At 44.9% G+C, this 25,680-nt stretch overlaps 1 protein-coding gene across 2 annotated transcripts in view; it reads right to left on the bottom strand.

The window, feature by feature from the left end:
- PRMT7 (protein arginine methyltransferase 7) overlaps positions 1-25,680 on the bottom strand; it is a 936,033-nt gene that overhangs the window by 786,159 nt on the left and 124,194 nt on the right. For both annotated transcript variants that reach the window (XM_069653680.1, XM_069653690.1), the window contains exon 6: positions 187-299. In XM_069653680.1, the coding sequence (XP_069509781.1) occupies positions 187-299 (113 nt within the window). The remainder of the gene's footprint in view (positions 1-186; positions 300-25,680) is intronic.

Genomic DNA, 25,680 nt, shown 5'->3' with positions numbered 1-25,680 from the left:
TGTTTGGCGACTAGGACTAGATTGCGTCAAGCCAAATTTTCAGAATTCCACACAGAAGACATTTCATTGCAAAAGTCACGGATTAATTGAAGAGACAGACAGGAATAATCCTAAAAAAATAAGAATTCTATTCTACAAATCAAAGTCACTCGCTGTTTATGTGTTTGTGGTCCTATTCTTACTCACCTGCACAAGGTGTGTGTGCGCATGCTCGTAGCTTGGCAGCGCCCCTTCACCAATCAACTCGGTGTCAAACAACTCAGTGATTAGGATGTTCGCTTGGCACTGCATGTCCCCATCTACCATGAACAAAGGAATGTTGCACAATCAATAAATGGGAAATAAAACATTATTTTCACAATTTTATTTGTATTTCGAATAATTTAAAATCAGAGACAGGTTACAGGAGTCAAAATAAATGACATAAAATGAGCTAAAAGTAGGGCTTGCCTGGGAGACCCATCTAATAGCAAAAGCCATCCAGCCGTCCAGCTTTTCAGAAACTCCCTAGTTTGCACACATGCACACACAACGCATATATAATGAAGTTCAAGTGAGACCTTCTACATTCGTTCTTAGATATTCTTAAAACCCAACTGGATTTGACTAGTCAGTCAGTGGGCTCATTGAACCAACTCAAGTTAAAAGCAAAACAAATGCACACACAAACTGAAGCTGTTCTAACACAAACTCGCCCATGTTCGCACTCTTGAATGGAAGCACTGCACCACCTGAAGTTGTGAAACGAATTTTGGGGTCCATTGCTTGCCAATGTTGTTGCACATCAATGTTCAGTTCTCATGAAAACTCTAGTCTATGTCAAGACAGAGGCTTTGGATTCAGCCTTGTTGAGGATGTTCAATCGCTTATAACTCGAAGCATCCAAAAAGCCAGCATGTAGGAATTACATTATCAATAAAACCGTGGTCCTTTAAATTAAACACCATTTGGCAAACTACACCAGGGGTCGAAGTGTAAGTAGTGGAACTATGTTTCCCTTGCCTCCTACGAGATACTCTCCCCCACTCCCCCAATTTAACCCCATGCATGGGTCCTTCCTTTCTTCCACTCCAACCCACCCCCACATTGCTGTGTTTTACAGCGATACTGCTAACACTGGCGAAAACATATTGAAAGAAAGTGTATTATTATTAGGTTTTTCACTGAGCGCGGATCTAGCTTCGGGAAGCAATTGAGCGCTTTACACTCAAATGACCACCATTAGTTTGTCATTGTACCCATAGCGTGCAGCTCGCATCACCCACCATTTGCACCTCTTAAGGGACATGCACAGGACTATAGCTTAACGCCCCGTCCCATTACCTGTACAGACCCCGGGTCTGCAGCAATCCATGCTTAATTGCCAAAGACAAACAATGGGCGTTATATCTCAAGCAAACTATATAAATAAACAAAAACAATCCAGCACCTCAAAATGAGCGCGCAGTATGATGCGACACTGGGTTGTTAACAGCAGGACCCCGTCCCGAACCCCCCCCGCCCCCCCTAGGGTAGAAGTAGAAATATACAAAGGTGCCCTTCCCTTCTGTCCTGCAACTGTGCTCCAAGTCACATGAAGTAAAGGAACAACGGCAAATTTCCCCGAAAAGTAAGGGAACGTCATACCCATTAGTTCCGGCCCACTTTGACCTCTGAACTACACCCTTCATAGCAGAAGTCCCACATCCGGATACGCCTCTTCCTTTGCTGCTTAAAGCACTAGACTGGGCCTGTTATCCTTTGCTCCCAGTGCATTATGCAAGCAAGGTTGTGAATTCCAATAGCAGGCAGCACTGTTCTACAAGCCAGCGGCGCCCACAGTGCAGCTAGCTTGAGGTTGGCTTTCACTTAAAGGCATGGTCTAGTAAAAAATGTTATTTAAAAAATAGATAGGCAACATAAAAAAAAATACTAGCATTCTCTTTTTTAAAACTTCCTATGTAAAATTTTGAGTTATTCAAGCTCAAAATTCGCAAAAGCAAGCACATGGGCGCATCCATTTTAATGGATGCCCTCCTGTGCTGGCTTTTGCAGCACTAATGAAGGAAAAGCCAGCCAGCTGTAGTAAACAAAAGCTACCGCTGGGTGGCTTTCCCTTCATTAGTGCTGTACGCGGAGGACGGGGACCGGAGACCAGAGCAGGAATGCTGCAGCTGAATCTCGGTAAGTGCTATTTATTTTTTTTAAAAGAAATAAGCACTAGCTGTGGTTTTTTTTTCTAAGTTTTCTGGGCTGGAGGAGCCCGGAAAACTTAGAAATAAAACCGCAGCTTTAAAAACGTATTTATGTTTGGATTTATTACAAAAAACAAATACACAGACTGTTTGCTTATATAAAAAAAACAATAAAGGTTCATACCTTTTGACATCATCAAACTCATTCCACCATTCATCCACTTACTCACTTTCATGCATGCCAATGTACAGTCACAATAATCTGGGTTGTAAAATTACAAAAACCCTTTAAAAGAAATACACAAGGTACTTCGATTTTTCACACCCACTTCTATTACAAGTGTGTACATCTGTCAAATAGTAGAGACTTATTGGACATTGTTTACACATGTTTCGGTCGGCTTTGACAGCTCCTATTGTAGCTTTGCACAATTCTGACTTTCTTCAGGACATGGGTATGGGCATGGCTTAAATGTCTCCTCACCCTTACAGAATCATCCAGTGGACGATGTCTTTGCATAAAATCTCTCCACTGTATACTTGTGGGGGTAGTGTAAAATTAGAAATTAATCCTGGGTGCTCCAGTGATGTGACCCAATTTTCAAAGGAGCTTCTCATGTAGCAGCAGCCATCTTGTCTCAATGTCCGCCAGATGTGTACGGCTTCTATACATTTCTCAAACGTGCATGCATGCTATGTGTTATGAAGTCAAACATCTGTGCTGCGCTGCTCTGAAATTGCAGCGGAACAGCATCCACAACCTATCTACACACAGCAGGCAATCATAGTGCATGAACAATGGAGTGCATATTGTGAGCTATAGCTTTGTAAGGGAGGAACACCCAGGGTGTATGCCTCATCGAAAGAAAGCATGTGTAGCATGCAGACCGAGCAGCTACGAATAACGAGGTCAAAGCTGCAGTGCAGCCCCCTACACAAAGCCTCCTTACTTTGCTACCTTCAGCAGAATAAGCCAAAGCCAAGAAAGCAAGTGAAGTGCAGATCACAATCCTGCTCACAGGGCACATCAATCATCACGTAGTCTCTGTGCTGCAGCCATTTGACCTACACCTAGGATCCTCTGGAGAAGCAGAAGATGTACCCAGAGGGAGAGCTTGCCCACATTGCCCTCAGTGGATGGCAGAGTCTGCAACGTTATATCAGCTGTACACAAACCCATGCATTATAGCCTGCTGTTCCTAGAGGCACTTTTGACCCAGATCATAAATGCGTGCAGGTCCAAACCCGCTGTGTACTATGAGGAAAGCAGCAGACAGCCCTAGAGGGCCACTGTTCAGGCAAATACAGAGGGTGGTCAGGGTAAAAAGTTAGGGGAAAGAATAAACACTCCGGAGAGGAAACATGACCACACCTCCCGCACCATACTCCAGGTCCCTTGAAAAATGGAAAAAGGCCTTCTTGGATAAAAGCCTGAACCAGATTGTTGAACCACCTAGTCCAGAGGCAGAAGAACAGGCGGCTGTGTTACCTCCAACTCATTGGGTATGGGCAAGCAGTAGACATTCAATGATCCACTAGGGGATAATGGGGATTTTTGGGAGCAGGCTTCTCTTTCCAAGAGACCCAGAAAAGGGGACTGGCAACTTCTAAAGGACCTGCTTGGTGAGCCAGTGACAGGCCATACGCCAGGAAGGGGTTGTTTGAATGTCATATGTCCCCAGTACAGATTGCTGGCCCGCTCCTAGAGTGGGGGTGTGTTTTGTGGCAAGGGTCCTTCTATCTAACTTCGGCCCAAGGCCAGGTGGGGGCTCCAAGAAAGAAAGCGTACCAGGGCACTGTTAAACCCATGAACCATCTGGAGGTGGTATATGATGGCTGGCTACTGCAGAGCTCCATGCAAAGCTATACCCATGCCAGGATTATGTGAACTCTGAACTCAGAGGTCAGGACAAAACCCATTCTCTTATAGGGATTGCCCTGTCCTTAAGGCTTACATGGAAATATCAGTAGAGCCATCCCTAGCTTATGGGCTTTGGCAATGCTGGTCTTAACTTACCCCTCAAGAACCCTAAGACCCAGAGCGAGGGCTGGCTGGCCAGGCTTTCTCTGAAAGTACTTGCTGCATCTGTATTTTGGGGGACTGGTGTTAGGGAGATTTATATTTTTTATGGACCTTTTTCTTTAATCCTGAATGAGTGGAGCCGTTTCCCACTCATTCATTCTTATTGGCTCTGTCTTTTTGGAACTCTGTTCTTTGTGTTTCACCTGTTCTATGGAGTCTACCTTCCTTCATATCTCTTTAAGGCATCTGTATTTTACTATTGTAGTACACAGCTCCTTATGGGCAGCGTTGCTGGGAACCCCTTGAGTTCTCCTTAGAGTTTCTTTTTCAATATCCTAGAGTAACTATAGTTCTTAATGATAGAGAGATACTTTGTATCTCTCCTAAAACTTTATATTCTGACAGATTGTCACACACCACCTTATGTGGAGTGCTAAGGAGATACTAAGGCCCTCATCACGAGGTTGGCGGTAACACGCCGGTGTCACCGGCGGGTTGCCGCCAACCTCGTAAAACTGTTTCTGCCCCTTGACTTCTTGGTGCCACCGGGGCATTACAAGTCCTGGCAGGCCCGGAAAGTCAGGCGGCGGAAAATGTTAGTCCCCATTCCCGTGAAGTCCCAGAGGACTCCACAGGAATGGGGACTCGGAAGCACCGGAACCGTTGCTAACGGTACCAGTGCTTCCATGACCACTGTGTCTACCAGGGCAGAGGCCCCGGCAGACACAGTTGTAGTCTGCCGGTCCAGAATGGGTGCTGGTACATTGCTACCAGCAACCTTAATTCCAGACAGGCAGATTTGTAATGAATCCCTTAGTGTTCCCCTTCTCTCTGCTCCTGTGACTTTTTAGTCACATAGACAGCATTCTAGTTATGGCTGGTGGCAGTGGATGTGTTCTACCAACTATTGCGTTTAATTTTTACCGCAGGCTATGTCCTTAGCCCCAGTTAGGCGTGATAGGGGAGCACCCGAGTACTAACTCAGGCCAGGGCCTCTTTCCATTTTCACAATTTCTAGCGTGGTGTCCCCACCTAGGCTCCAGTGTGTCTGGGCAGGAAGAAGTGGGGGGAGGAGTTTTATACTCCCATGCTCTTTGTCTGCCTGAGTCTGTGAATGGAACCAGCTCCCATTGGGGTGGGCTATCCTGATTGGACAGCCACCCACCCCTTTCTGTAAACTTCTGAGTGAGATTGCAGAGGAGTGTTTGCTGAAAAGAAATAAAAGGCGAGGTTCCTGAGGTGAAAGGCAAGTCAACCATAGGAAACTGAAGTAACCGAAGAAGAGGAGGACCAGAGATGCCTGCAGACCCTTTGCAACCCCCTGAAGCGACAACTGCTGTCCTGATCCCGTTTTCTATGTGACAGAGGAACTCCGAAGAGGACAACTTCCCTTTAACTGGTGGGAACAACCAGTCCCAAGATGGACTTTAATCAGAGCCATCTCCTGAGGTCCTGTGAGCTTCCAGAGCTGTGGAACCCCAATACCAGGAGACCTCAGACCCAATTGAAGTGCATCGTCGTGGAAAGGCTGAATCCGCCCAAGTCTTTGATGAGCCACAGGTGAACCTGCAGAGAAATAATGTGACCCGTCCAAGTCCCCTCTGCATAAGGCAGGACTTCAGGAGCCAAAGAAGATAGAGCGGGTGAATCGCGTCCTTTTTTGGTGCTGCAGAAAAGGCGCCAAACCGCAGAGTGACCAGAGAAGTTGCTAAAACCATGCCAGAGGTCCTCCCTCGAGACTGCTGCTGATAAATCCCATCCATTGTCCTGCCTTTCGTCATCAGACCAAGGAATCTGAAGGTCGGATCCAGCACTGCCACATCAAGGAGAATCCAGTCACAATCTTTTCTTCAAACCAAAAGGTAATGTGGGGGAAAAGGTATTGCTTACCTTGATCCGAAAAGTTTCTCCAAAGCGTTAGAGTGCACATAGAGGGGCCCAGGGCAACCCCCCCCTTACCTCTGACCGAAGCTGCTTCTTGTGTCCCTTTAGCGAGTACTTTAACAGGGTCTCCAACGTTGATTGTGTCTTCTTGCATCTTAGGGACTAGAGACTGTAAAGTATCCACAGGAACTTTTCGTATTCTATGCTTGTCAAGACTTTGAGCCCTCTCCGACTGCCTTTAGCTAAGGTTGAGTTTTGGACCTTAAAAGACTTGCTGTGCCAAGAAACCGCCTCTGTAACCCAAAGGACTGCTAGTGTTACACTAACCAACAATTTTCCATCCCAAAAGTCACCATTTTATATGTGTATGCAGAGTAAATGTCTATACCGTATTTCTGCTTAGATTTGTGAGTGCGCATTATTACTGATAATACGGTAGAACTGTCAGTACTGTAAATAGCTGTAACAAATGTAACCGCAACCAACTACCAACTAAGCAGTGGCATTTGAAAAGTATTCTAAAGTATGCCTAAGTGTTTTGGTTTATTGTGTTAAGTATTTAAAAGTGATTCTTGTATAAATATAATAAATATATATTTTAATATACATGTATTGAGTGTTTCTTTGGTGTGTAGTAAACTGGGTTCAGTGTACTTACCAATAGCTCACATCTTCCTCTTAAAATAAGCCTGACTGCTCAGCCACTCTACCAAGGTTCCTGAGTAGTAAAGACTGATACTAAGAGTTTGGGATCTACAAGCCACTTGGATAGCTTACTTAAGTCTTACTTCCAAGTGGGACTTTGGGAAAACTCCCCCAACACTGGTGGAAGCAGTGGGATTTGTGTAGGTTGGATTACATTGACTCCTGGTTGTATTGTATTTCAAAGAATGCATCCTCAGGGTTACTATACTGTAAAGTACTAAACCACGTCTACAATGGAAAACTATAAGGCAGAAGCTCTTATAGCTAGTACTGTTGAAAAATGTAAGAATTGTGTAAAGATAAATGTCTTCGTACTAAAGGAAAAAAAGCAGAGTTAATTCAAAGTTTGTTGGATTACCAAACATCTGTGAGTATGCCTGTAACCTCTACTCCCAGAATTGATCTGGAAAATAATGATGGTGCAGGTTAAACCCTTAGCCCTCATCTGCCAGAAAGTGAAGTAGATTATGAAGTGGAACAAAATATAATTGTTGATCCACTGCCAAATCCTCTGACCTCACCCCTACCTATGTCTAACATGTCAGCTGAGCTGGTTCTAGAAATAGAGAAAATGAAAATGCAGCTTGAATTTTGAAAACTGGAGATTCAGTCTGAATGAGCGACAAAGAAATGAAGGAACTGCAACTCAGAGAAAAAGAGATGCAGCATGACTTTGACATGAAAAAGTTGTCCCTTGATTCCAATTCTGTTTCAGAGTCCTTTATGTCCGACACCTCCAGGAACTGGAAGCCATGTCTCCCCAAAGATTTGGTGAGTTTGTATGATCCTACAACTCATATTCCTGATTGGCTGGGAACATTTGAGTTTACATGTAAAGTGCAAGGTAGATGTGAAAGGGAGTTTGTTCCATGGGTAATATCTAGGCTCCCCCAGAATGGCTGTGATGGAGTTAAATGATTTTGATAAACAAGGTTACCAGTTGGTAAAAAACTGCTCTCATAGCCAGGTTTGTGGAAGACCCCCTCCCAATACCTTAAAAGGTTTAGGGGCCACAAGAAGGGAGATGGTAACTTGTGGGCCACATGGGTGTGTGAAAGCCTAAAGAAACTAGATGGGCTACAAGGTGAGCGCTTATGATGGTATGAGATGCATCTTTATGCTCGAACATATGTTTGATGCCTGTTCCCAGAGCTGAGACAGCACCTTGCTGACTCTAAGCAACTGTACCCCATGAAGCTAGCAATAGCTGCTGACTTGTGGGTGGCCAACAGGGCTACTCACATGGATTATGAGGCTCCTGACACGAAAGAGGATGGGAAAAAGCATTAAAAGGATAAGAAGGATAATTCCAAAAATCCCCCACCAAAAGAAGGCCACAAACATAACAAGGGTAAATATCCCTCTATACAACCTTGTAGGACTAGTAAAACCCCTGGACCCAAACCAAAGGGAGGTCATCAGAAACCCCCATTCCAAAAGACCTTTGGGAAATGTGTGGTTTGTGGATCTGGTGGCCATGTGAAAGGAGTTTTCAGATGTAGGGGTAAACCTTCAGGGATCCCCTCTGTCAGCTTAGCATTCAAACATGATGTGAATATACCAATGATAGGGGCAAGCTTTCACACTGCAGCTGAAGAACCCTTTGATGTTCAGGATACAGTTTCTTTAGTATCTCTGGAACTGGTGGAAACACAGAATATTGAATTATATAAATCACTTCCTGATAATACTAAAGAGTATTCTAAAGACAGTGCACTTGTAAATGGTCAAGAGACCTCTGCCATTAGAGACACTGGGGCCAGTTTAACTGTGGTAGATTAAAGTTTCTTTCAACCCGGGGAAGCTGCTAAGGCTCCCAAAAGGCTTACCAAGTTAGCAGGAGGTCCATTCCAAATGTGTCCTATATGGCCAGCTATTATTAAATGTAATGATATGACTGTAAAAATAAAATACTGTGAGTGTCCAGTCAGAAGTGCTAGGTAGGTTACTCTTGGGCAATGACTTGAAGGCCCTGGGTTTAGTTTCCAGCACCCCAAAGCCACCCTTTAAGAAGAGAAAGAAGCCGACAAGGAAAGCAAGGGAGGCAAGCTTAAGAGACCTTCCAACTGAGACCAAGGGGAAACTCAGAGTCTCCAAAGCAAAGAAGGGCCACACGCCCAAAACTTCCTCAAGGAAGGCAGTTCCTGTAGAAGAAAACCAAAAGGTCACACCTGTGACCCCACCACCAGCTGAGGCTGAGTTGATGCTAGAAGAATCCCCAGAAGAACCATCTTCTGATGAGTCAGAGGTGGAGGAGATTCAATCCTGTCTGGAAGCTCTGGATCCAAGAGACCATCCTTATCTGCAGACTTTGCTTGCAGAAGGTGGACACTCAAGGACAGATTGCAGTAGGGGACAGAGAGAGGATCCCTCTCTAGAAGGTCTACACCAGCTGGGCAGTACTGGGAGGATGGACCTCAACAGTGAGCCTATGAAATATATTCCAGTGGACCTCAGGACTCTGGTGATACCCCAGGAATTGAGATCCAAATTCCTACAGTTAGCACATGAAGTCCCCCTGAGCAAGGAATGGATATCATTGTACTTTCACTGGCCCAGGATGGGTGCAGAAATTGAGAAACATTGTAGGAGTTGCCACACTTGCCAGTTATCTGGTAAAAGTGGAGCCACAAATGTACCACCTTCAGTGCCTCTCCCAGTTGTGGGAGTTCCTTTTGAGAGGGTGGGGATTGACATTGTTGGTCCTCTCGACTCTTCAACTTCTCTAGGCAACCGTTTTGTATTGGTTGTAGTGGACCATGCCACTAGGTACCCTGAAACTATTCCAATGAGAACTGTTACTGCTCAGGCAGTGGCTAAGGCCCTAGGATTTCGTAAGGCGGTTGTACCCGACAGGGGGTCAAACTTTGTCCCACTACATGCAGGCCATGTGGAAAACCTGGGGGGTCACCTACAAGTTCTCAACTACTTACCACCCTCAGACAAATAGGTTAGTAGAGAGGTTTAATAGAACTATGACGAGCATGATGACGTTTTAGAAGAACCACTTAGAAGAAAGTAGAACCTTCTTCTGCCATGTCTTCTTTTTGCCTATAGAGATGTTCCTCAAGCCGGAGTGGGCTTTAGTTTGTTTGAGTTACTTTATGGTCATCCTGTCAAAGGCCCTTTGGCCCTGATTAAGGAGGGTCTAGAGGGTGCTCCTTCCCTCAAGCCAGTAAGGATTACTGACTATGTGCTAAACCTCAGAGAGAGGATGGTGCAGATGATGACAGAGGCTTCTGAGAATTTGAAAACTGTTCAAGCATTGGCATGACCAGAAGGCTAACATGGTGGAGTTTACTCCAGACCAACAGGTTCTCATCATAGTTCCAGTAAGACAGAAGGATTTACAGGACAAGTGGACCGGACCCTTCAAAGTTGTAGGAAAACATGGAGATGTCAACTGTTTGGTAGACTTGGGCAACCCCAAGGAGGTTCTGAGGGTCTTTCATACCAATCGTCTGCAGGTTTATGTTTCCAGACTAACTGGAAAGAACACACCTGACACTCAGAATGTATAACTGACTTCAATGTGTATGTGGTGCTCTATTATGAAATAGAGGGATCTATTTAAGAGTAATTCAAGGTGCAGGGGAGAAAAGAAATCAACCCTGGCATATGGGTTGTACAATTACACAAAGACCAAAAAAGAACCCTATTAGGGAACTCCCGTCCCCTGCACTCTATTTATCGCTTAAACAAGCTGAATAAAGGTTTATTCCCAAGAGGGGAATCAGAGTAAATGGAGTAAATCAATTTAAAGTTCAATGAAACAACATAGTAATTCAAGATATCGGTTTAGTATCGAAACATATTCATCAGTTCAAAGAAGAGTTGGTTATCCAATCTGGATTTATTGTTCAAAGAGCAAATGCCCAACGCGTTTCGAGATAATGTTCTCTTCATCAGGGGCTGTAGTTATTCGTTGTGTCAATCACAGTAACTCTAGAGAAGTATATACAAAATAATAATAATGTCAGTTTATATGATAATAACATCAACTGAATGTTTTAGAGACAGTGAATTATCCAATAAGCCATATAGGTTCTTAAAGCAAAAGGTAGTACACTAATTAGTGGAGTCTGCAATCATGTTATAAAGTAACAAGGAACAAGAGTTAATATCGTTATAGCAGAGTCTTCATCCTAAACAATTATAAATCAAATGTAAGTAAAAATGGACTATTGCAAAAACCACTAGGTGTATAAAGGGAAAAAACATACCGTGTGTTACATTAAAGGATAGACTGGGTCATGTTGTTACACAAGTGTGTCATCCCAACAAGGTGTAGCTGTCTGGGTCCCCTATAGTATAACCAAAGAGGCAAAAGATGCTGAATGAGCACTGTGCTTTGGAATCAAGTGAAAGTTGGAGAAGAAAGTCTGTTAACTTACTAGCCAAACAAGAATCGCTTGTATCTGAATCCCTCAGAGGCTGGGGGGACGTGTTGGTGTCAAAAGAAAACAGTATTTTCAGTCTGTGCGCGGTACCTAAAAGATGGAGGCGCCACTCGTTACAAATAGAACGACCAAAAAGGTCTAAAGTGTCAAGAGTATCCATCTAGCATCAAAATCGAAACATAGAGTTATAGTAGTCTGGCCCTGTCCTAGAATAAGTAACTTACTGTAGTCATTGTAAGGCAGGAAAGACAGGTAAGAGCGGGGAGATACCGCAGTCGCTAGAGACCTCCAAAAAACATGGCGGTTAATATATACGTCATTATTGTGACGTCATCACGCTGAAACGCACATGACGTCGCCAATGTAAACACCATGTATACGTCCGTTTAAAGAGACGAGTCTGGTAGCAAGAAGTGGCCAAGAGGTAAATACGGCTGAATGTGAAAAGCTGGATGTGAAAAGCTTTCCTGAGTCATTAAATGTGACACAAAGGTCTAAGTATGCAGGAAAATGCGTATGAAGGGAGTCTAATAAGGAGTGTCATTTAAAGAAATTAGTCTGATTCGTTTAATAATCTCAAAAAGTCTGTACATACGGGAAAGTACGTATGAAGGGAATATAACAAGAGATGTAATTAAAAAAACTAGTGTCATTGCAGGGGTATATATGAACCTTCAAAAATGATTAACCCGAATATCATTAGAGATAATACAAAGTAGGTGCAAATACAAAACTGCATAGATATACAAAAACCTGGAACTTACCCATGTCTACACTGTCAGCATTGCCCTAACATAATTAAAGGTGAATACATCCGACACCCTAACAATGGTAAAAAAATATTCCTATCAGATCATGCCACTTGTGACAGCAAAAATGTCATCTACGCCTTAAGATGTCCCTGTGGGAAATACTATGTAGGCAAAACAAATAGGAAAGCGAAAGAACGCTGGACTGAACATAAGTCGAATATTAGAACACAGAACGACAAATCACCAGTCTTTAGACACTTTAAGGAGAACGGTCATAACATTTCACAACTCAGATGGGTTATTTTAGAAACAGTACATTCTCTACCAAGAGGAGGAGATTTTGCTAAGAAGTTAGCACAAAGAGAACTGTACTGGATCCATAAATTGGATTCAGTTAATCCCAAAGGACTTAACGAAGATTTCTACCTAGGTCCTTTCCTTTGAAACGCCTCTCTTTTAACGCTACATCCTTTTCCCTTCATTGCTGAGATCTGCTCTATCACATCGATAGCCTTTAAGTCTAAATATAGGCACCAACTTTTTCCCCCCCAGAGGTATTAGAATTCAGTTTTGGGTTCGCATCTGAGCTAATCACAGTTAACCTCAACAGATTGTGCACTCATCTGACATGAGGCAGAGTACAGCGTACCTTGTTTATCATATTGATACTATTTATTTACTTGACTTCTATGGATGACTTTTCTCCGATGTTCACATTTACAAATGCATATGTTTTCTATGTATAACATGTCATATTTGGCTACAAATGTGTAATATATCTATGCAGTTTTGTATTTGCACCTACTTTGTATTATCTCTAATGATATTCGGGTTAATCATTTTTGAAGGTTCATATATACCCCTGCAATGACACTAGTTTTTTTAATTACATCTCTTGTTATATTCCCTTCATACGTACTTTCCCGTATGTACAGACTTTTTGAGATTATTAAACGAATCAGACTAATTTCTTTAAATGACACTCCTTATTAGACTCCCTTCATACGCATTTTCCTGCATACTTAGACCTTTGTGTCACATTTAATGACTCAGGAAAGCTTTTCACATCCAGCTTTTCACATTCAGCCGTATTTACCTCTTGGCCACTTCTTGCTACCAGACTCGTCTCTTTAAACGGACGTATACATGGTGTTTACATTGGCGACGTCATGTGCGTTTCAGCGTGATGACGTCACAATAATGACGTATATATTAACCGCCATGTTTTTTGGAGGTCTGTAGCGACTGCGGTATCTCCCCGCTCTTACCTGTCTTTCCTGCCTTACAATGACTACAGTAAGTTACTTATTCTAGGACAGGGCCAGACTACTATAACTCTATGTTTCGATTTTGATGCTAGATGGATACTCTTGACACTTTAGACCTTTTTGGTCGTTCTATTTGTAACGAGTGGCACCTCCATCTTTTAGGTACCGCGCACAGACTGAAAATACTGTTTTCTTTTGACACCAACACGTCCCCCAGCCTCTGAGGGATTCAGATACAAGCGATTCTTGTTTGGCTAGTAAGTTAACAGACTTTCTTCTCCAACTTTCACTTGATTCCAAAGCACAGTGCTCATTCAGCATCTTTTGCCTCTTTGGTTATACTATAGGGGACCCAGACAGCTACACCTTGTTGGGATGACACACTTGTGTAACAACATGACCCAGTCTATCCTTTAATGTAACACACGGTATGTTTTTTCCCTTTATACACCTAGTGGTTTTTGCAATAGTCCATTTTTACTTACATTTGATTTATAATTGTTTAGGATGAAGACTCTGCTATAACGATATTAACTCTTGTTCCTTGTTACTTTATAACATGATTGCAGACTCCACTAATTAGTGTACTACCTTTTGCTTTAAGAACCTATATGGCTTATTGGATAATTCACTGTCTCTAAAACATTCAGTTGATGTTATTATCATATAAACTGACATTATTATTATTTTGTATATACTTCTCTAGAGTTACTGTGATTGACACAACGAATAACTACAGCCCCTGATGAAGAGAACATTATCTCGAAACGCGTTGGGCATTTGCTCTTTGAACAATAAATCCAGATTGGATAACCAACTCTTCTTTGAACTGATGAATATGTTTCGATACTAAACAGATATCTTGAATTACTATGTTGTTTCATTGAACTTTAAATTGATTTACTCCATTTACTCTGATTCCCCTCTTGGGAATAAACCTTTATTCAGCTTGTTTAAGCGATAAATAGAGTGCAGGGGACGGGAGTTCCCTAATAGGGTTCTTTTTTGGTCTTTGTGTAATTGTACAACCCATATGCCAGGGTTGATTTCTTTTCTCCCCTGCACCTTGAATTACTCTTAAATAGATCCCTCTATTTCATAATAGAGCACCACATACACATTGAAGTCAGTTATACATTCTGAGTGTCAGGTGTGTTCTTTCCAGTTAGTTAGTTTATTTTCCCTTCACGGGTTGGCATAAATTAACACCTGCACCAACACCAAAGTATGTCATTCTCTAAAATAAATACTTTAACAAACAAAGAAGCCACTACACTAGCATTTACAGAAGAAGAGGCTAAAAGGATCCTTAGCCTAATAAAAGATACCGACAAAGAGACGTCAGGAGATGACAACCCAGAAAGACTAATCTTTAAACTTGAGAAATTGATAAGAAGAGAAATATCTCAAAAATTGCATGCTACAACTTTAGCACAATACTACAAAAGCAAAAAAATCCCCCGCGGATTAAGAGTTTACCTCAGACCTACCTTGTGTAGGGACAACCAATTATTTGTCAAACGTTGGGAGCAAATACTTAACAAATGCTCACTGGATTTAATTCTTTTAACCATTGAGGAACTAGCAGGATCTCTCTCATCAATTAATCAAGAGATTGAGGATTTAACAGCACAACTGTCTAAATTTAAAACAGCAGAGGATTTAACAACCATCCTTGAAGACACCAATCGCAAACTGGAGAGTTATAAACGCGACATTGAACAAAGGAAGATTAGGAAGTTCAGACGGGACACACTAGACTACGCCCGGGACATTGTCTACACTTGGCAAGATTTCTACAATAACACCCGACCTGGTCCTACTAGACCCTTGAGACAACCTGGTACACCGGCACCTATCAACAATAGTGACAGCAGCGACGTAACCAGTGGCGAAATAGATACGCCTAACCCAATACGCCCATCCTTATCTACAAACATTTTTTTTTTTTAAATGTATTTATTGGTTTTAACAGAATAACAAAAACAAGTATACATCAATTGAATATCAGGCAAATAATCAAGAAGTAACGTAACCCTCCCACCCCCACCCCCCCAACTCAAGACCAAGTAAACATTATTGTCCCATTACGATCGGCCAGATTGATGGCTAGGGAAGTCCGATCCATCCGAGGCATCGTCAGAGTTATTAGGATGCAGAAGTGGCTCAGTCAAGGCCACCCAGCGTTGTAGTTCTACGCTGGAGTCTAGCCTTTGTTCAAGGATTGCCGTTTCCCACGCGCCAGTCTCTGCCGTTATCCATTTAGTCAGGTCCCCCCACCACAATGCCTCATGCGGGGCCCTAGGGCTCTTCCATCCCATGGCTATGCGCCTCTTCGCAGTTATGTAGATCAAGTCTTTGAGCTTGTTCAGAGGTTTGTTTTTGTGGTTGCGTTTGCATCTGCCCAGGATGCATACAGCGGGGGAGTTCACCTCTAGCTCGATGTCTGCGTCCGCCACCCTCCCCTGAACCTGTGTCCAGAAGTGGCGTATCTCCGGGCAGCCCCAGAACATATGCGTCATACCCGCCTTCGGCTCCCTACATTTGGGGCACAGCTGGACCTCGGCTCCCCTGAAATTAGATATAGCCTCTGGAGTTAGGTAGGATCTATTAGTGATGTACAGTTGGATGAGCTGCAAACGGGCATTCCTGGAGACTTTTTTATGGTAGTGGGTTATTTTCTCCCATACGGCATCCGTGAAGTCTAAGCCGAATTCGATTTCCCATTTTGCTCTACATTTAAGCTCGGTGTTGGTCGTGCCCAGGAGCAGGGTTTCGTACAATCGCGAGGTTTCATGGCCGCCCTCGGCTGTGTTCAATAATGCTTCTATGACCGTATTTTCCGTCATGGGGGTGGTGGCCTCCGGCCATCTGACCCTAATGGCGTGTGTCACTGCTCCGTGGAGCAAAAATTGGCCGGCGGGTAGTCCCGTAGTTTCAGTAAGATCAGGAAAGGGCATGATCTCTTCGTCCCGCATTAGATCTCCCAGGGTGGCCACTCCGTGAGGCTCCCATTGGGTGCGTGATTCGTGAAAGCCCCATGGCTGATGAGCCATAATTGCTGCTATAGGGATTTGAGGTGAGAAAGGATCAGCTGGCCCCACCGTTTTGCACGCTCTGTTCCAGAGCTTTATTCCAAGTCTAATTAAGTATGGAAGGGGCTGCGTGAATCTGCCCTGTGCCCACAATAGGTCCCTCAGGAGGAGGTCGGGTAATGCAGGTTGGAGGAGCCTAGTGTCCGAGGTGGTCTCATCGGCCATCCATCGCATCACATGCCTCAGCTGGCTCGCCAGATAGTACAATTCGAAATTAGGGACCTTAACTCCTCCCCTCTCGTAAGGTCTTTGGAGTGTGTCCAGCGCCACCCTGTGTCTGCCCTCCTGCCAAAGGAACCGTCTGCATAGTTTGTTTATGTTTTTAAAGAAGGAGGGGGGGATATTGTAGGGAACGTTTGTAAAGTTATACAGTAGGCGGGGGAGAGCAACCATTTTAAGTAGACCGGCCCTACCGGCCATCGAAAGCGGAAGCTTACCCCAGAATTCCATGGATTTTTCTAGAGCGTCTTTGGCTCTCACCGTGTTAAGTGTATGTTCCGTGAATGGGTCCCGGTGTATGGTGATTCCCAGGTATTTAAAGGAGGTCGCCTGCCACTCCAGATCCAGGGCGGGGAGGGAAGGGCCATTTTTGTGTAGGGCGGCTAGAGGGTAGAGGCAGGACTTCTCTTTGTTAATACGAATACCCGTATATCTACTGAATCCGTCCAGTGTTTCTAGGATGTAGGGCAGGAGGTGTTCGGGGTTATGTAAGAACAATAGCGTATCGTCCGCATACATAGAGACGAGGTGGGTCTCTCCGTCAATTACAATACCCCCATCTCCGTATTCCTGCCTGAGGTACGTGGCTACGGGTTCGGTGGCGATGATGTATAGCATCGGGGAGAGTGGGCAGCCCTGGCGAGTGCCTCTATGTAACGCCCATTTGTTTGAGAAGGTCCTGTTCGTGCGCACCCTAGCGGTGGGGTTGGTGTAGACAAGCCGGGTCCATCTCAGGAAAACAGGTCCTATCCCCATTTTAGCCATAGTGGCATAAAGCCATTCCCAACGCACTGAATCAAAGGCCTTGGTGGCGTCTAGTGACGCCACCGCGTATTTCTGAGGCCTCTGCTCCGTGCTGTATATAATATGGTGCAACCTACGCAGGTTCTCTGTTATGGAGCGACCGGGCACGTAACCCGTTTGGTCCTGGTGGATCAGGTGTGGAATTACCCTTCGCAGTCTACTAGCTAGCAGGGAGGTTAGGATCTTGCAATCAACATTTAACATGGAGAGGGGTCTATATGAGCCGCAGTGCGATCCGTCTTTCCCGGGTTTCAGGAGAGGGACAATCACCGCCTCCCTCAAGGATTCGGGGAGGGCACCCCGCTCGTAGGCTTCATTGAACACCTGTGCCAACAATGGGGCCAGGGTCTCCTCATACAATTTATAAAATTCCCCGGGGAGGCCATCAGTGCCTGGGGACTTACCGGTCGGGAGTGATCTAATGATTGCCTTGACCTCATCTGGGGTGATGGGTTCGTCCAAGGCTTCCGTCATATGGGGCTCTAGCCTGGGGAGATCTATGTCGTCCAGGATGTCCTCTATATCGGAGACGTCCACGGGTGGGGGTTCGGCGTATAAATTGCTGTAAAAATCAGAGAACACCGAATTAATTTCGGTCTGGGTGTGCACTAAGGAGCCATCTGGTTTGAGTACTTGGCAAATGGGGGTTCTGGGGGCTTCTCTCTTGTACAGCCAAGCTAGGAGTTTACCAGGTTTATCACCTAGAGCGTGGGTACGTTCAGTGTGTTTGGCATAGCTCAGCCTACCCAGGGACTCCCAATGTGTGAGACAGGTTTGTTTGAGGTCAATCACCTTCTGTAAATGTTCTGGGGATGGATCTAGTCTGCCTTCGAGCTCCCCCAACTCGCTCTCTGCATGTTCTAAGGAGGAAGTAATCGACCTCAGTGCTCCACCCATGGTTGCAATCATCTCCCCTCTCAGGACCACTTTGTATGCCTCCCAGGCGGTGCCTATGTGTTTCACACTGTTGAGGTTCCTTTCCCAGTAGTCTTCAGTCCTATCAGCGATGTGTTCGCGGAGGGCTATGTCTAGGAGAGCTTCAGCCCTAAGTCTCCAGGTGGGGACCGGGGGTCTAGGCGGGTAGATCTCCCAGGTGGCTACTAGTGGGGAATGATCGGACAGTACTCTGGGCTGGTACTGAGCACCGCCGAACGTTGCCTGTTGTTCTAGGCTCACGAAGAGGTAGTCTATCCTGGTGTGGACTGCGTGAGGAGGGGAGTAAAAGGAGAATACACGTGCCTCTGGGTGCTGTTCTCTCCACAAATCTTGGAGTTGTAGCTGCTGTATCAACCTTGACAGGATTTTGGCAGGCGGGGAAGGGCGTGTATGCTTATCGTCCGACCTGTCTTTCAGGGGGTCTAAGGTGCAGTTATGGTCGCCCCCCCATATCATGGTTTGGTCCCTGTAAGGGCCGAGGCGTGGATACAGGGAGTGGAAGAAGGTGGTTGCATCATGGTTTGGTGCATAAGTGCTGACTAGACAGACCTCTCTCCCTTCAATGGTACCACATGCAATTGCCATCCTGCCCTCATTGTCTGCTTTGGAGCCGACCAACCGGAAGGGGACAGAGGGGTCCACCCAGATCAGGACACCCCTGGCGTAGGAGGAGTAGGAGGAACCTATCAGGGTGCCACGCCAGGCCTTTGCCAATGCTTTCAGTTTGTCCGACGTAAGGTGTGTTTCTTGTAGCAGGGCTATTTTGGTTTTGCTTCTTTTAATATAGGAGAGTATGCGCCGTTGTTTCACGAAGCTGTTCATGCCTCTGACGTTCCACGTCAGGATTTTCAACGTATCGGCCATGTGGGATTTGGGATTCTGGTGGCCATGTCCAACGCCACCGGGAGCACCACGAGTGGCCGGAGGATCGTGGGGGTCTTGTGGTTTCCAGGAGATTCGTGCATGCGGGTCTCAGCCGGGTTACTTGCGTCCCCGAACCTCTGCTTCGGTGGCTGCCAGCCTATCCAGCGGAGGGTAGGTGCCTCGTCCGTGCCGACTGAAATGGATGTAGATGGTCTTGGTTGTCCCTGATTCGGGCACTTAACAACTGTGCCAACTTCCCCTGTCCCGCCCCCCCGTAACTGTGAACTTCCCCAACATAAACCAGGTCGAGTGAGGAGCTCCTCACTATGACAGACCCGTTTCCGCTCCTTTAGACCGAAGGACGGTCGCATGGTGCCCTACGGGCGGGTAATGAATACCCTTAACAAGAAAGAACTTCCAGGGGTAGGAGAGTGTTCGTCCGGGCGCCTCGTGTTATGAAATCTGGTCAGCTGCGGCGTAAGTGGCCGTTCCATGGTGGGGCCTCCGAAAGGCACCGGGGCCCTGGGAGATGGGGCTCAGCGGGGTTGTCGTTACTTGACCTCGACATCTGGGATCTGCTCCCTGTCCATCCAGTCTCGGGCCTCTGCCGGGGTATCGAAGAGGTGAGTTCTGTTGTTTCGTATCACCTTCAATCTGGAGGGGTAGAGGAGCATATAGCGTAGGCCAGCAGCCTTCAGTCTTGCTTTGGTGTGTATGAACTGTGCCCTCTTCATTTGCACCTGAAAGGTATAGTCAGGGTAGATGGATATCTTGGCTGAACCCCTGCAGATCTGGCCGCCTGACCGCGAGAAGGTGAGGATGGTTTCCCGGTCTCTGTAGTTAAGTACTTTTGCGATCACGGGTCTGGGTGGGTTGCCCGGAGGGGGTTTCGATGTGAGGGATCGGTGAGCCCTTTCGATTACAAAGCCCTGAGAGAGTTTTTCTGCTCCAATCTCCTGTATCAGGAGATTCTCTACGAAGTTCGTGGGGTCCGATCCCTCGATGCCCTCCGGGAGCCCCAGGAGGCGAATGTTGTTGCGGCGTGCGCGCCCCTCTGCCTCCTCGGCCCTGTCTTCCAGGTTTTTAACTTTTTGTTGAAGTACATCGACATCTTTGAGGAGCACTGTCTTGGCTTCAGTGTTCTCGCGGACCTGGGCCTCCAGCACCTCTGTTCTGCCGGCCAGGGATCGAACGTCCTGGCGCAGGAGGTTTAAGTCTATGGCGACAGCGTCTATTTTATGCTCCACGGCAGCCTGGGAAAGTTTGATAGCTTCAAGGATCTGTGTGTTACTAGGTTCCGCTGAAGGCCCCAAGGGGTCGGGCAGGTCTGCGGCAAGAGTCTCGCTCATGTTATCTGGCGCTGTGGGCCCCGCCGCCGTGAACGTGTCGATGGTGGTCTGGCGTTGCTTAGCCCTTGCTCCTTTGGTAGACATGTCAACTGAGCCTCAGGGCTTCACTGCTGACCAGGTGGCCGAGGTGAGCCGCTATGGAGTGGCCGAGGAAGCCGTATCGGGTGGGCCGCGATGGCGGATCGCTGTATGCTGTGGGCGGCTCCGTAGGCGCAGGGGGGACGGGTAGTGTGCCGTTTCTTCGGATTACCAGGCCGGGCACGCCTGTGTGTGTCGGTTGCGTTAGTCCCCCCCGCTCACCTCGAAGGGCCTCCGAGGCCCTGGCTCCCGGTTCTGTGGCTGGCAGCGCCCTCGTCCGGGACGTTCCAGGCTGGTCGTCCCGTTGGCACCTTCCGTCGTTCGCGCTCCAAGCTTCGCGGGTACCCCGCAGGACCCCCTCGTCAGTCCAGCTGGGCGTTCGTGTGTCCTCGGCCCTCAGCTGAGTGTTACGGCGAGGGCGGCTTTAGGGCGCGGGCCGCCGCGTCTTGCAGGGCTCGAGAGCCGCCATCTTGGCCCTGGTCCGCGGGATCGTGTCGCACGGTCTATTGGGCGAGACCGGTCCTCCAGGGTCACAGGAATCGACTCGCAGGTGCAGCAGGATGTCGGCCCTCGGTGAGGCGGTTCGTGGGGTTCGGGGCCCCCGAAAAAAGTAGTTAAAAGCAGCTTATGATGGTCGCATCAAGCGGAGCGCAAGGAGCGAACGTCCTCTTCACATGGCGGTTAGCCACGCCCCCCCTTCCTTATCTACAAACATACCTTTAGATTCCACGGAACCACTCACACAACCGGATACAGCCACTCCTACAACATCCACAACACCTTTTTTAGGCGGAGGAAAACCAGAAGAAGCCAAAAGAAAACCAAGGCAAAAGAACAAATAATAGAGTCCAACATTTTAAATATCTCCTCCAAAATTCTAACTAAATCACAAATGGACACACTGAACTTGGGCCTATCATTTATTCCTACATCCAGCACTAACAACTTTGAAGAAGAAGTGAACTTATTTAAACTTATACGTAAAATGGAACTTAAAGTATTCTTTGATTCACTTCCTGAACCGACTGGACAACACAAGGAACATGAGTATCTTGAACTAAAAAATAAAAGTTCTTTTCATCCACAATTAAATCATCCAGTCATCAATCTCTTCAAGTTTAAAACCTCAAAAGAACTAAAACGACTCAAATACAATACTCCTAAAAAAATCAACATTAGGAAACATCAACTCAAATTGATAAAAGAATTGGCAGAAGACTCATCTATCACACTGAAACCAGCCGATAAAGGCGGCGCCTTAGTACTGATGGATACCAACTTTTACAACTCTGGATGCCTTAATTTATTGAATGACCAAGGCACATATTTGGTATTGGACTCTGACCCTATCCTGGCCATTAAAGACACTATTAAGAAAGCAGTCGAGAAAGCATCAGAAATGGATTGGATTTCTGACCACACCTGTGACTTTCTCATTAAAAAATTTCCAGTGACCCCGGTATTTTATGCTCTTCCAAAAATCCATAAAGACAAGATTAAGCCACCATTCAGACCTATTGTTGCGGGGACTGAAAGTGTGTTTCACCCCCTAGCTACTTATTTGGATCAAGCACTCCAACCATTGGTCCAACGGACATCCACTTACCTGAAAGACACTGCTCATTTCCTTAGAGTCATCAATGAAGTACAAATTGACAATTCCACATCTATCCTATTTACACTGGATGTTAACAGCCTGTATACCTCTATCCCGCACCAACAAGGGATAGAAGCGCTGGAATGGTTTCTTTTGAAACACAGAAACACCAGGATACACAAAGTATTTGCTATGGAACTTATTCACATCATCTTATTCAACAATTACTTTAGGTTCAATGATAAATTCTATCTACAGACAGCAGGCACATCGATGGGGTCACCAGTGGCCCCTTCTTACGCAAATATTTTCATGTTCCATTTTGAAGAGACCTATATATTGAACACAGAACCGTGGAAAACCAAGATAGCTTTGTGGAAAAAGTTTATAGATGACATCTTTGGTATCTGGCTAGGCACCAAAGATGAACTCAACCAGTTCTTCCAATATTTAAACAATTGCCATGAAAGGATTACCTTCACCCTAGAGATGGGCACACCTAACATTAATTTCCTGGACATTAATATTGGAATCATTGGTAACAATCTACAAACCAGTATTTACAGGAAACCCACGGATTGTAACAGTACACTACGATTTGAAAGTTTCCACCCAACCCACTTGAAGGACAACTTACCCTTTAGTCAAATGTTACGTCTAAAAAGGATTACATCTGACACTACTAAACTACAAGGAGAATATGAGGATATGAAACAAAGGTTTATCAAGAGAGGCTTCCCTGATGCCACCGTTGATAAAGCTATCAGACGTACCGCGACTCTTTCAAGATCCAACCTACTGGAAGATAAACCTAAGAAGATTAATACCAGACTCATCCATACACTGAAATTTTCCAGTCAGAGCTATCAGATCAAGAGAATAATAACCAAGAATTGGGACCTCATCAAAGCAGACCCTAATCTTAACAGATTATTCCCAGAACCGCCTATGTTGGCGTATAAGAGAGGAAAGAACTTGAGGGATAGTTTGGTTAAAGCTGAAAAGAAAACATTATCAGTACAAACGACTTTGAGAAAACAAAAACCTGGAACTTACCCATGTCTACACTGTCAGCATTGCCCTAACATAATTAAAGGTGAATACATCCGACACCCTAACAATGGTAAAAAAATATTCCTATCAGATCATGCCACTTGTGACAGCAAAAATGTCATCTACGCCTTAAGATGTCCCTGTGGGAAATACTATGTAGGCAAAACAAATAGGAAAGCGAAAGAACGCTGGACTGAACATAAGTCGAATATTAGAACACAGAACGACAAATCACCAGTCTTTAGACACTTTAAGGAGAACGGTCATAACATTTCACAACTCAGATGGGTTATTTTAGAAACAGTACATTCTCTACCAAGAGGAGGAGATTTTGCTAAGAAGTTAGCACAAAGAGAACTGTACTGGATCCATAAATTGGATTCAGTTAATCCCAAAGGACTTAACGAAGATTTCTACCTAGGTCCTTTCCTTTGAAACGCCTCTCTTTTAACGCTACATCCTTTTCCCTTCATTGCTGAGATCTGCTCTATCACATCGATAGCCTTTAAGTCTAAATATAGGCACCAACTTTTTCCCCCCCAGAGGTATTAGAATTCAGTTTTGGGTTCGCATCTGAGCTAATCACAGTTAACCTCAACAGATTGTGCACTCATCTGACATGAGGCAGAGTACAGCGTACCTTGTTTATCATATTGATACTATTTATTTACTTGACTTCTATGGATGACTTTTCTCCGATGTTCACATTTACAAATGCATATGTTTTCTATGTATAACATGTCATATTTGGCTACAAATGTGTAATATATCTATGCAGTTTTGTATTTGCACCTACTTTGTATTATCTCTAATGATATTCGGGTTAATCATTTTTGAAGGTTCATATATACCCCTGCAATGACACTAGTTTTTTTAATTACATCTCTTGTTATATTCCCTTCATACGTACTTTCCCATATGTACAGACTTTTTGAGATTATTAAACGAATCAGACTAATTTCTTTAAATGACACTCCTTATTAGACTCCCTTCATACGCATTTTCCTGCATACTTAGACCTTTGTGTCACATTTAATGACTCAGGAAAGCTTTTCACATCCAGCTTTTCACATTCAGCCGTATTTACCTCTTGGCCACTTCTTGCTACCAGACTCGTCTCTTTAAACGGACGTATACATGGTGTTTACATTGGCGACGTCATGTGCGTTTCAGCGTGATGACGTCACAATAATGACGTATATATTAACCGCCATGTTTTTTGGAGGTCTCTAGCGACTGCGGTATCTCCCCGCTCTTACCTGTCTTTCCTGCCTTACAATGACTACAGTAAGTTACTTATTCTAGGACAGGGCCAGACTACTATAACTCTATGTTTCGATTTTGATGCTAGATGGATACTCTTGACACTTTAGACCTTTTTGGTCGTTCTATTTGTAACGAGTGGCGCCTCCATCTTTTAGGTACCGCGCACAGACTGAAAATACTGTTTTCTTTTGACACCAACACGTCCCCCCAGCCTCTGAGGGATTCAGATACAAGCGATTCTTGTTTGGCTAGTAAGTTAACAGACTTTCTTCTCCAACTTTCACTTGATTCCAAAGCACAGTGCTCATTCAGCATCTTTTGCCTCTTTGGTTATACTATAGGGGACCCAGACAGCTACACCTTGTTGGGATGACACACTTGTGTAACAACATGACCCAGTCTATCCTTTAATGTAACACACGGTATGTTTTTTCCCTTTATACACCTAGTGGTTTTTGCAATAGTCCATTTTTACTTACATTTGATTTATAATTGTTTAGGATGAAGACTCTGCTATAACGATATTAACTCTTGTTCCTTGTTACTTTATAACATGATTGCAGACTCCACTAATTAGTGTACTACCTTTTGCTTTAAGAACCTATATGGCTTATTGGATAATTCACTGTCTCTAAAACATTCAGTTGATGTTATTATCATATAAACTGACATTATTATTATTTTGTATATACTTCTCTAGAGTTACTGTGATTGACACAACGAATAACTACAGCCCCTGATGAAGAGAACATTATCTCGAAACGCGTTGGGCATTTGCTCTTTGAACAATAAATCCAGATTGGATAACCAACTCTTCTTTGAACTGATGAATATGTTTCGATACTAAACAGATATCTTGAATTACTATGTTGTTTCATTGAACTTTAAATTGATTTACTCCATTTACTCTGATTCCCCTCTTGGGAATAAACCTTTATTCAGCTTGTTTAAGCGATAAATAGAGTGCAGGGGACGGGAGTTCCCTAATAGGGTTCTTTTTTGGTCTTTGGTTTATGTTTCCAGACCAGAGATAGGTGCTTTGCTCTTAGCCTCTGATCAAGAAGAAGATGTTACGCTCACCTGGCCCCCACAGAGGCGTCGATCTGAACTGGGCGGCTGCAGTCTCCACCAATGTGACGCGTAGTGCCGAGATGATGGACTGGACTGGCCCACCTTGCTTCGTTTGCTTGGCCCGTAGGAATATTCTTCTGCA

The sequence above is a fragment of the Ambystoma mexicanum genome, chromosome 1p (genome assembly GCF_040938575.1).
Source record: "Ambystoma mexicanum isolate Mex_15411 chromosome 1p, UKY_AmexF1_1, whole genome shotgun sequence".
Taxonomy (NCBI): domain Eukaryota; kingdom Metazoa; phylum Chordata; class Amphibia; order Caudata; family Ambystomatidae; genus Ambystoma; species Ambystoma mexicanum.
This window is presented reverse-complemented; position numbering and strand designations above follow the sequence as displayed.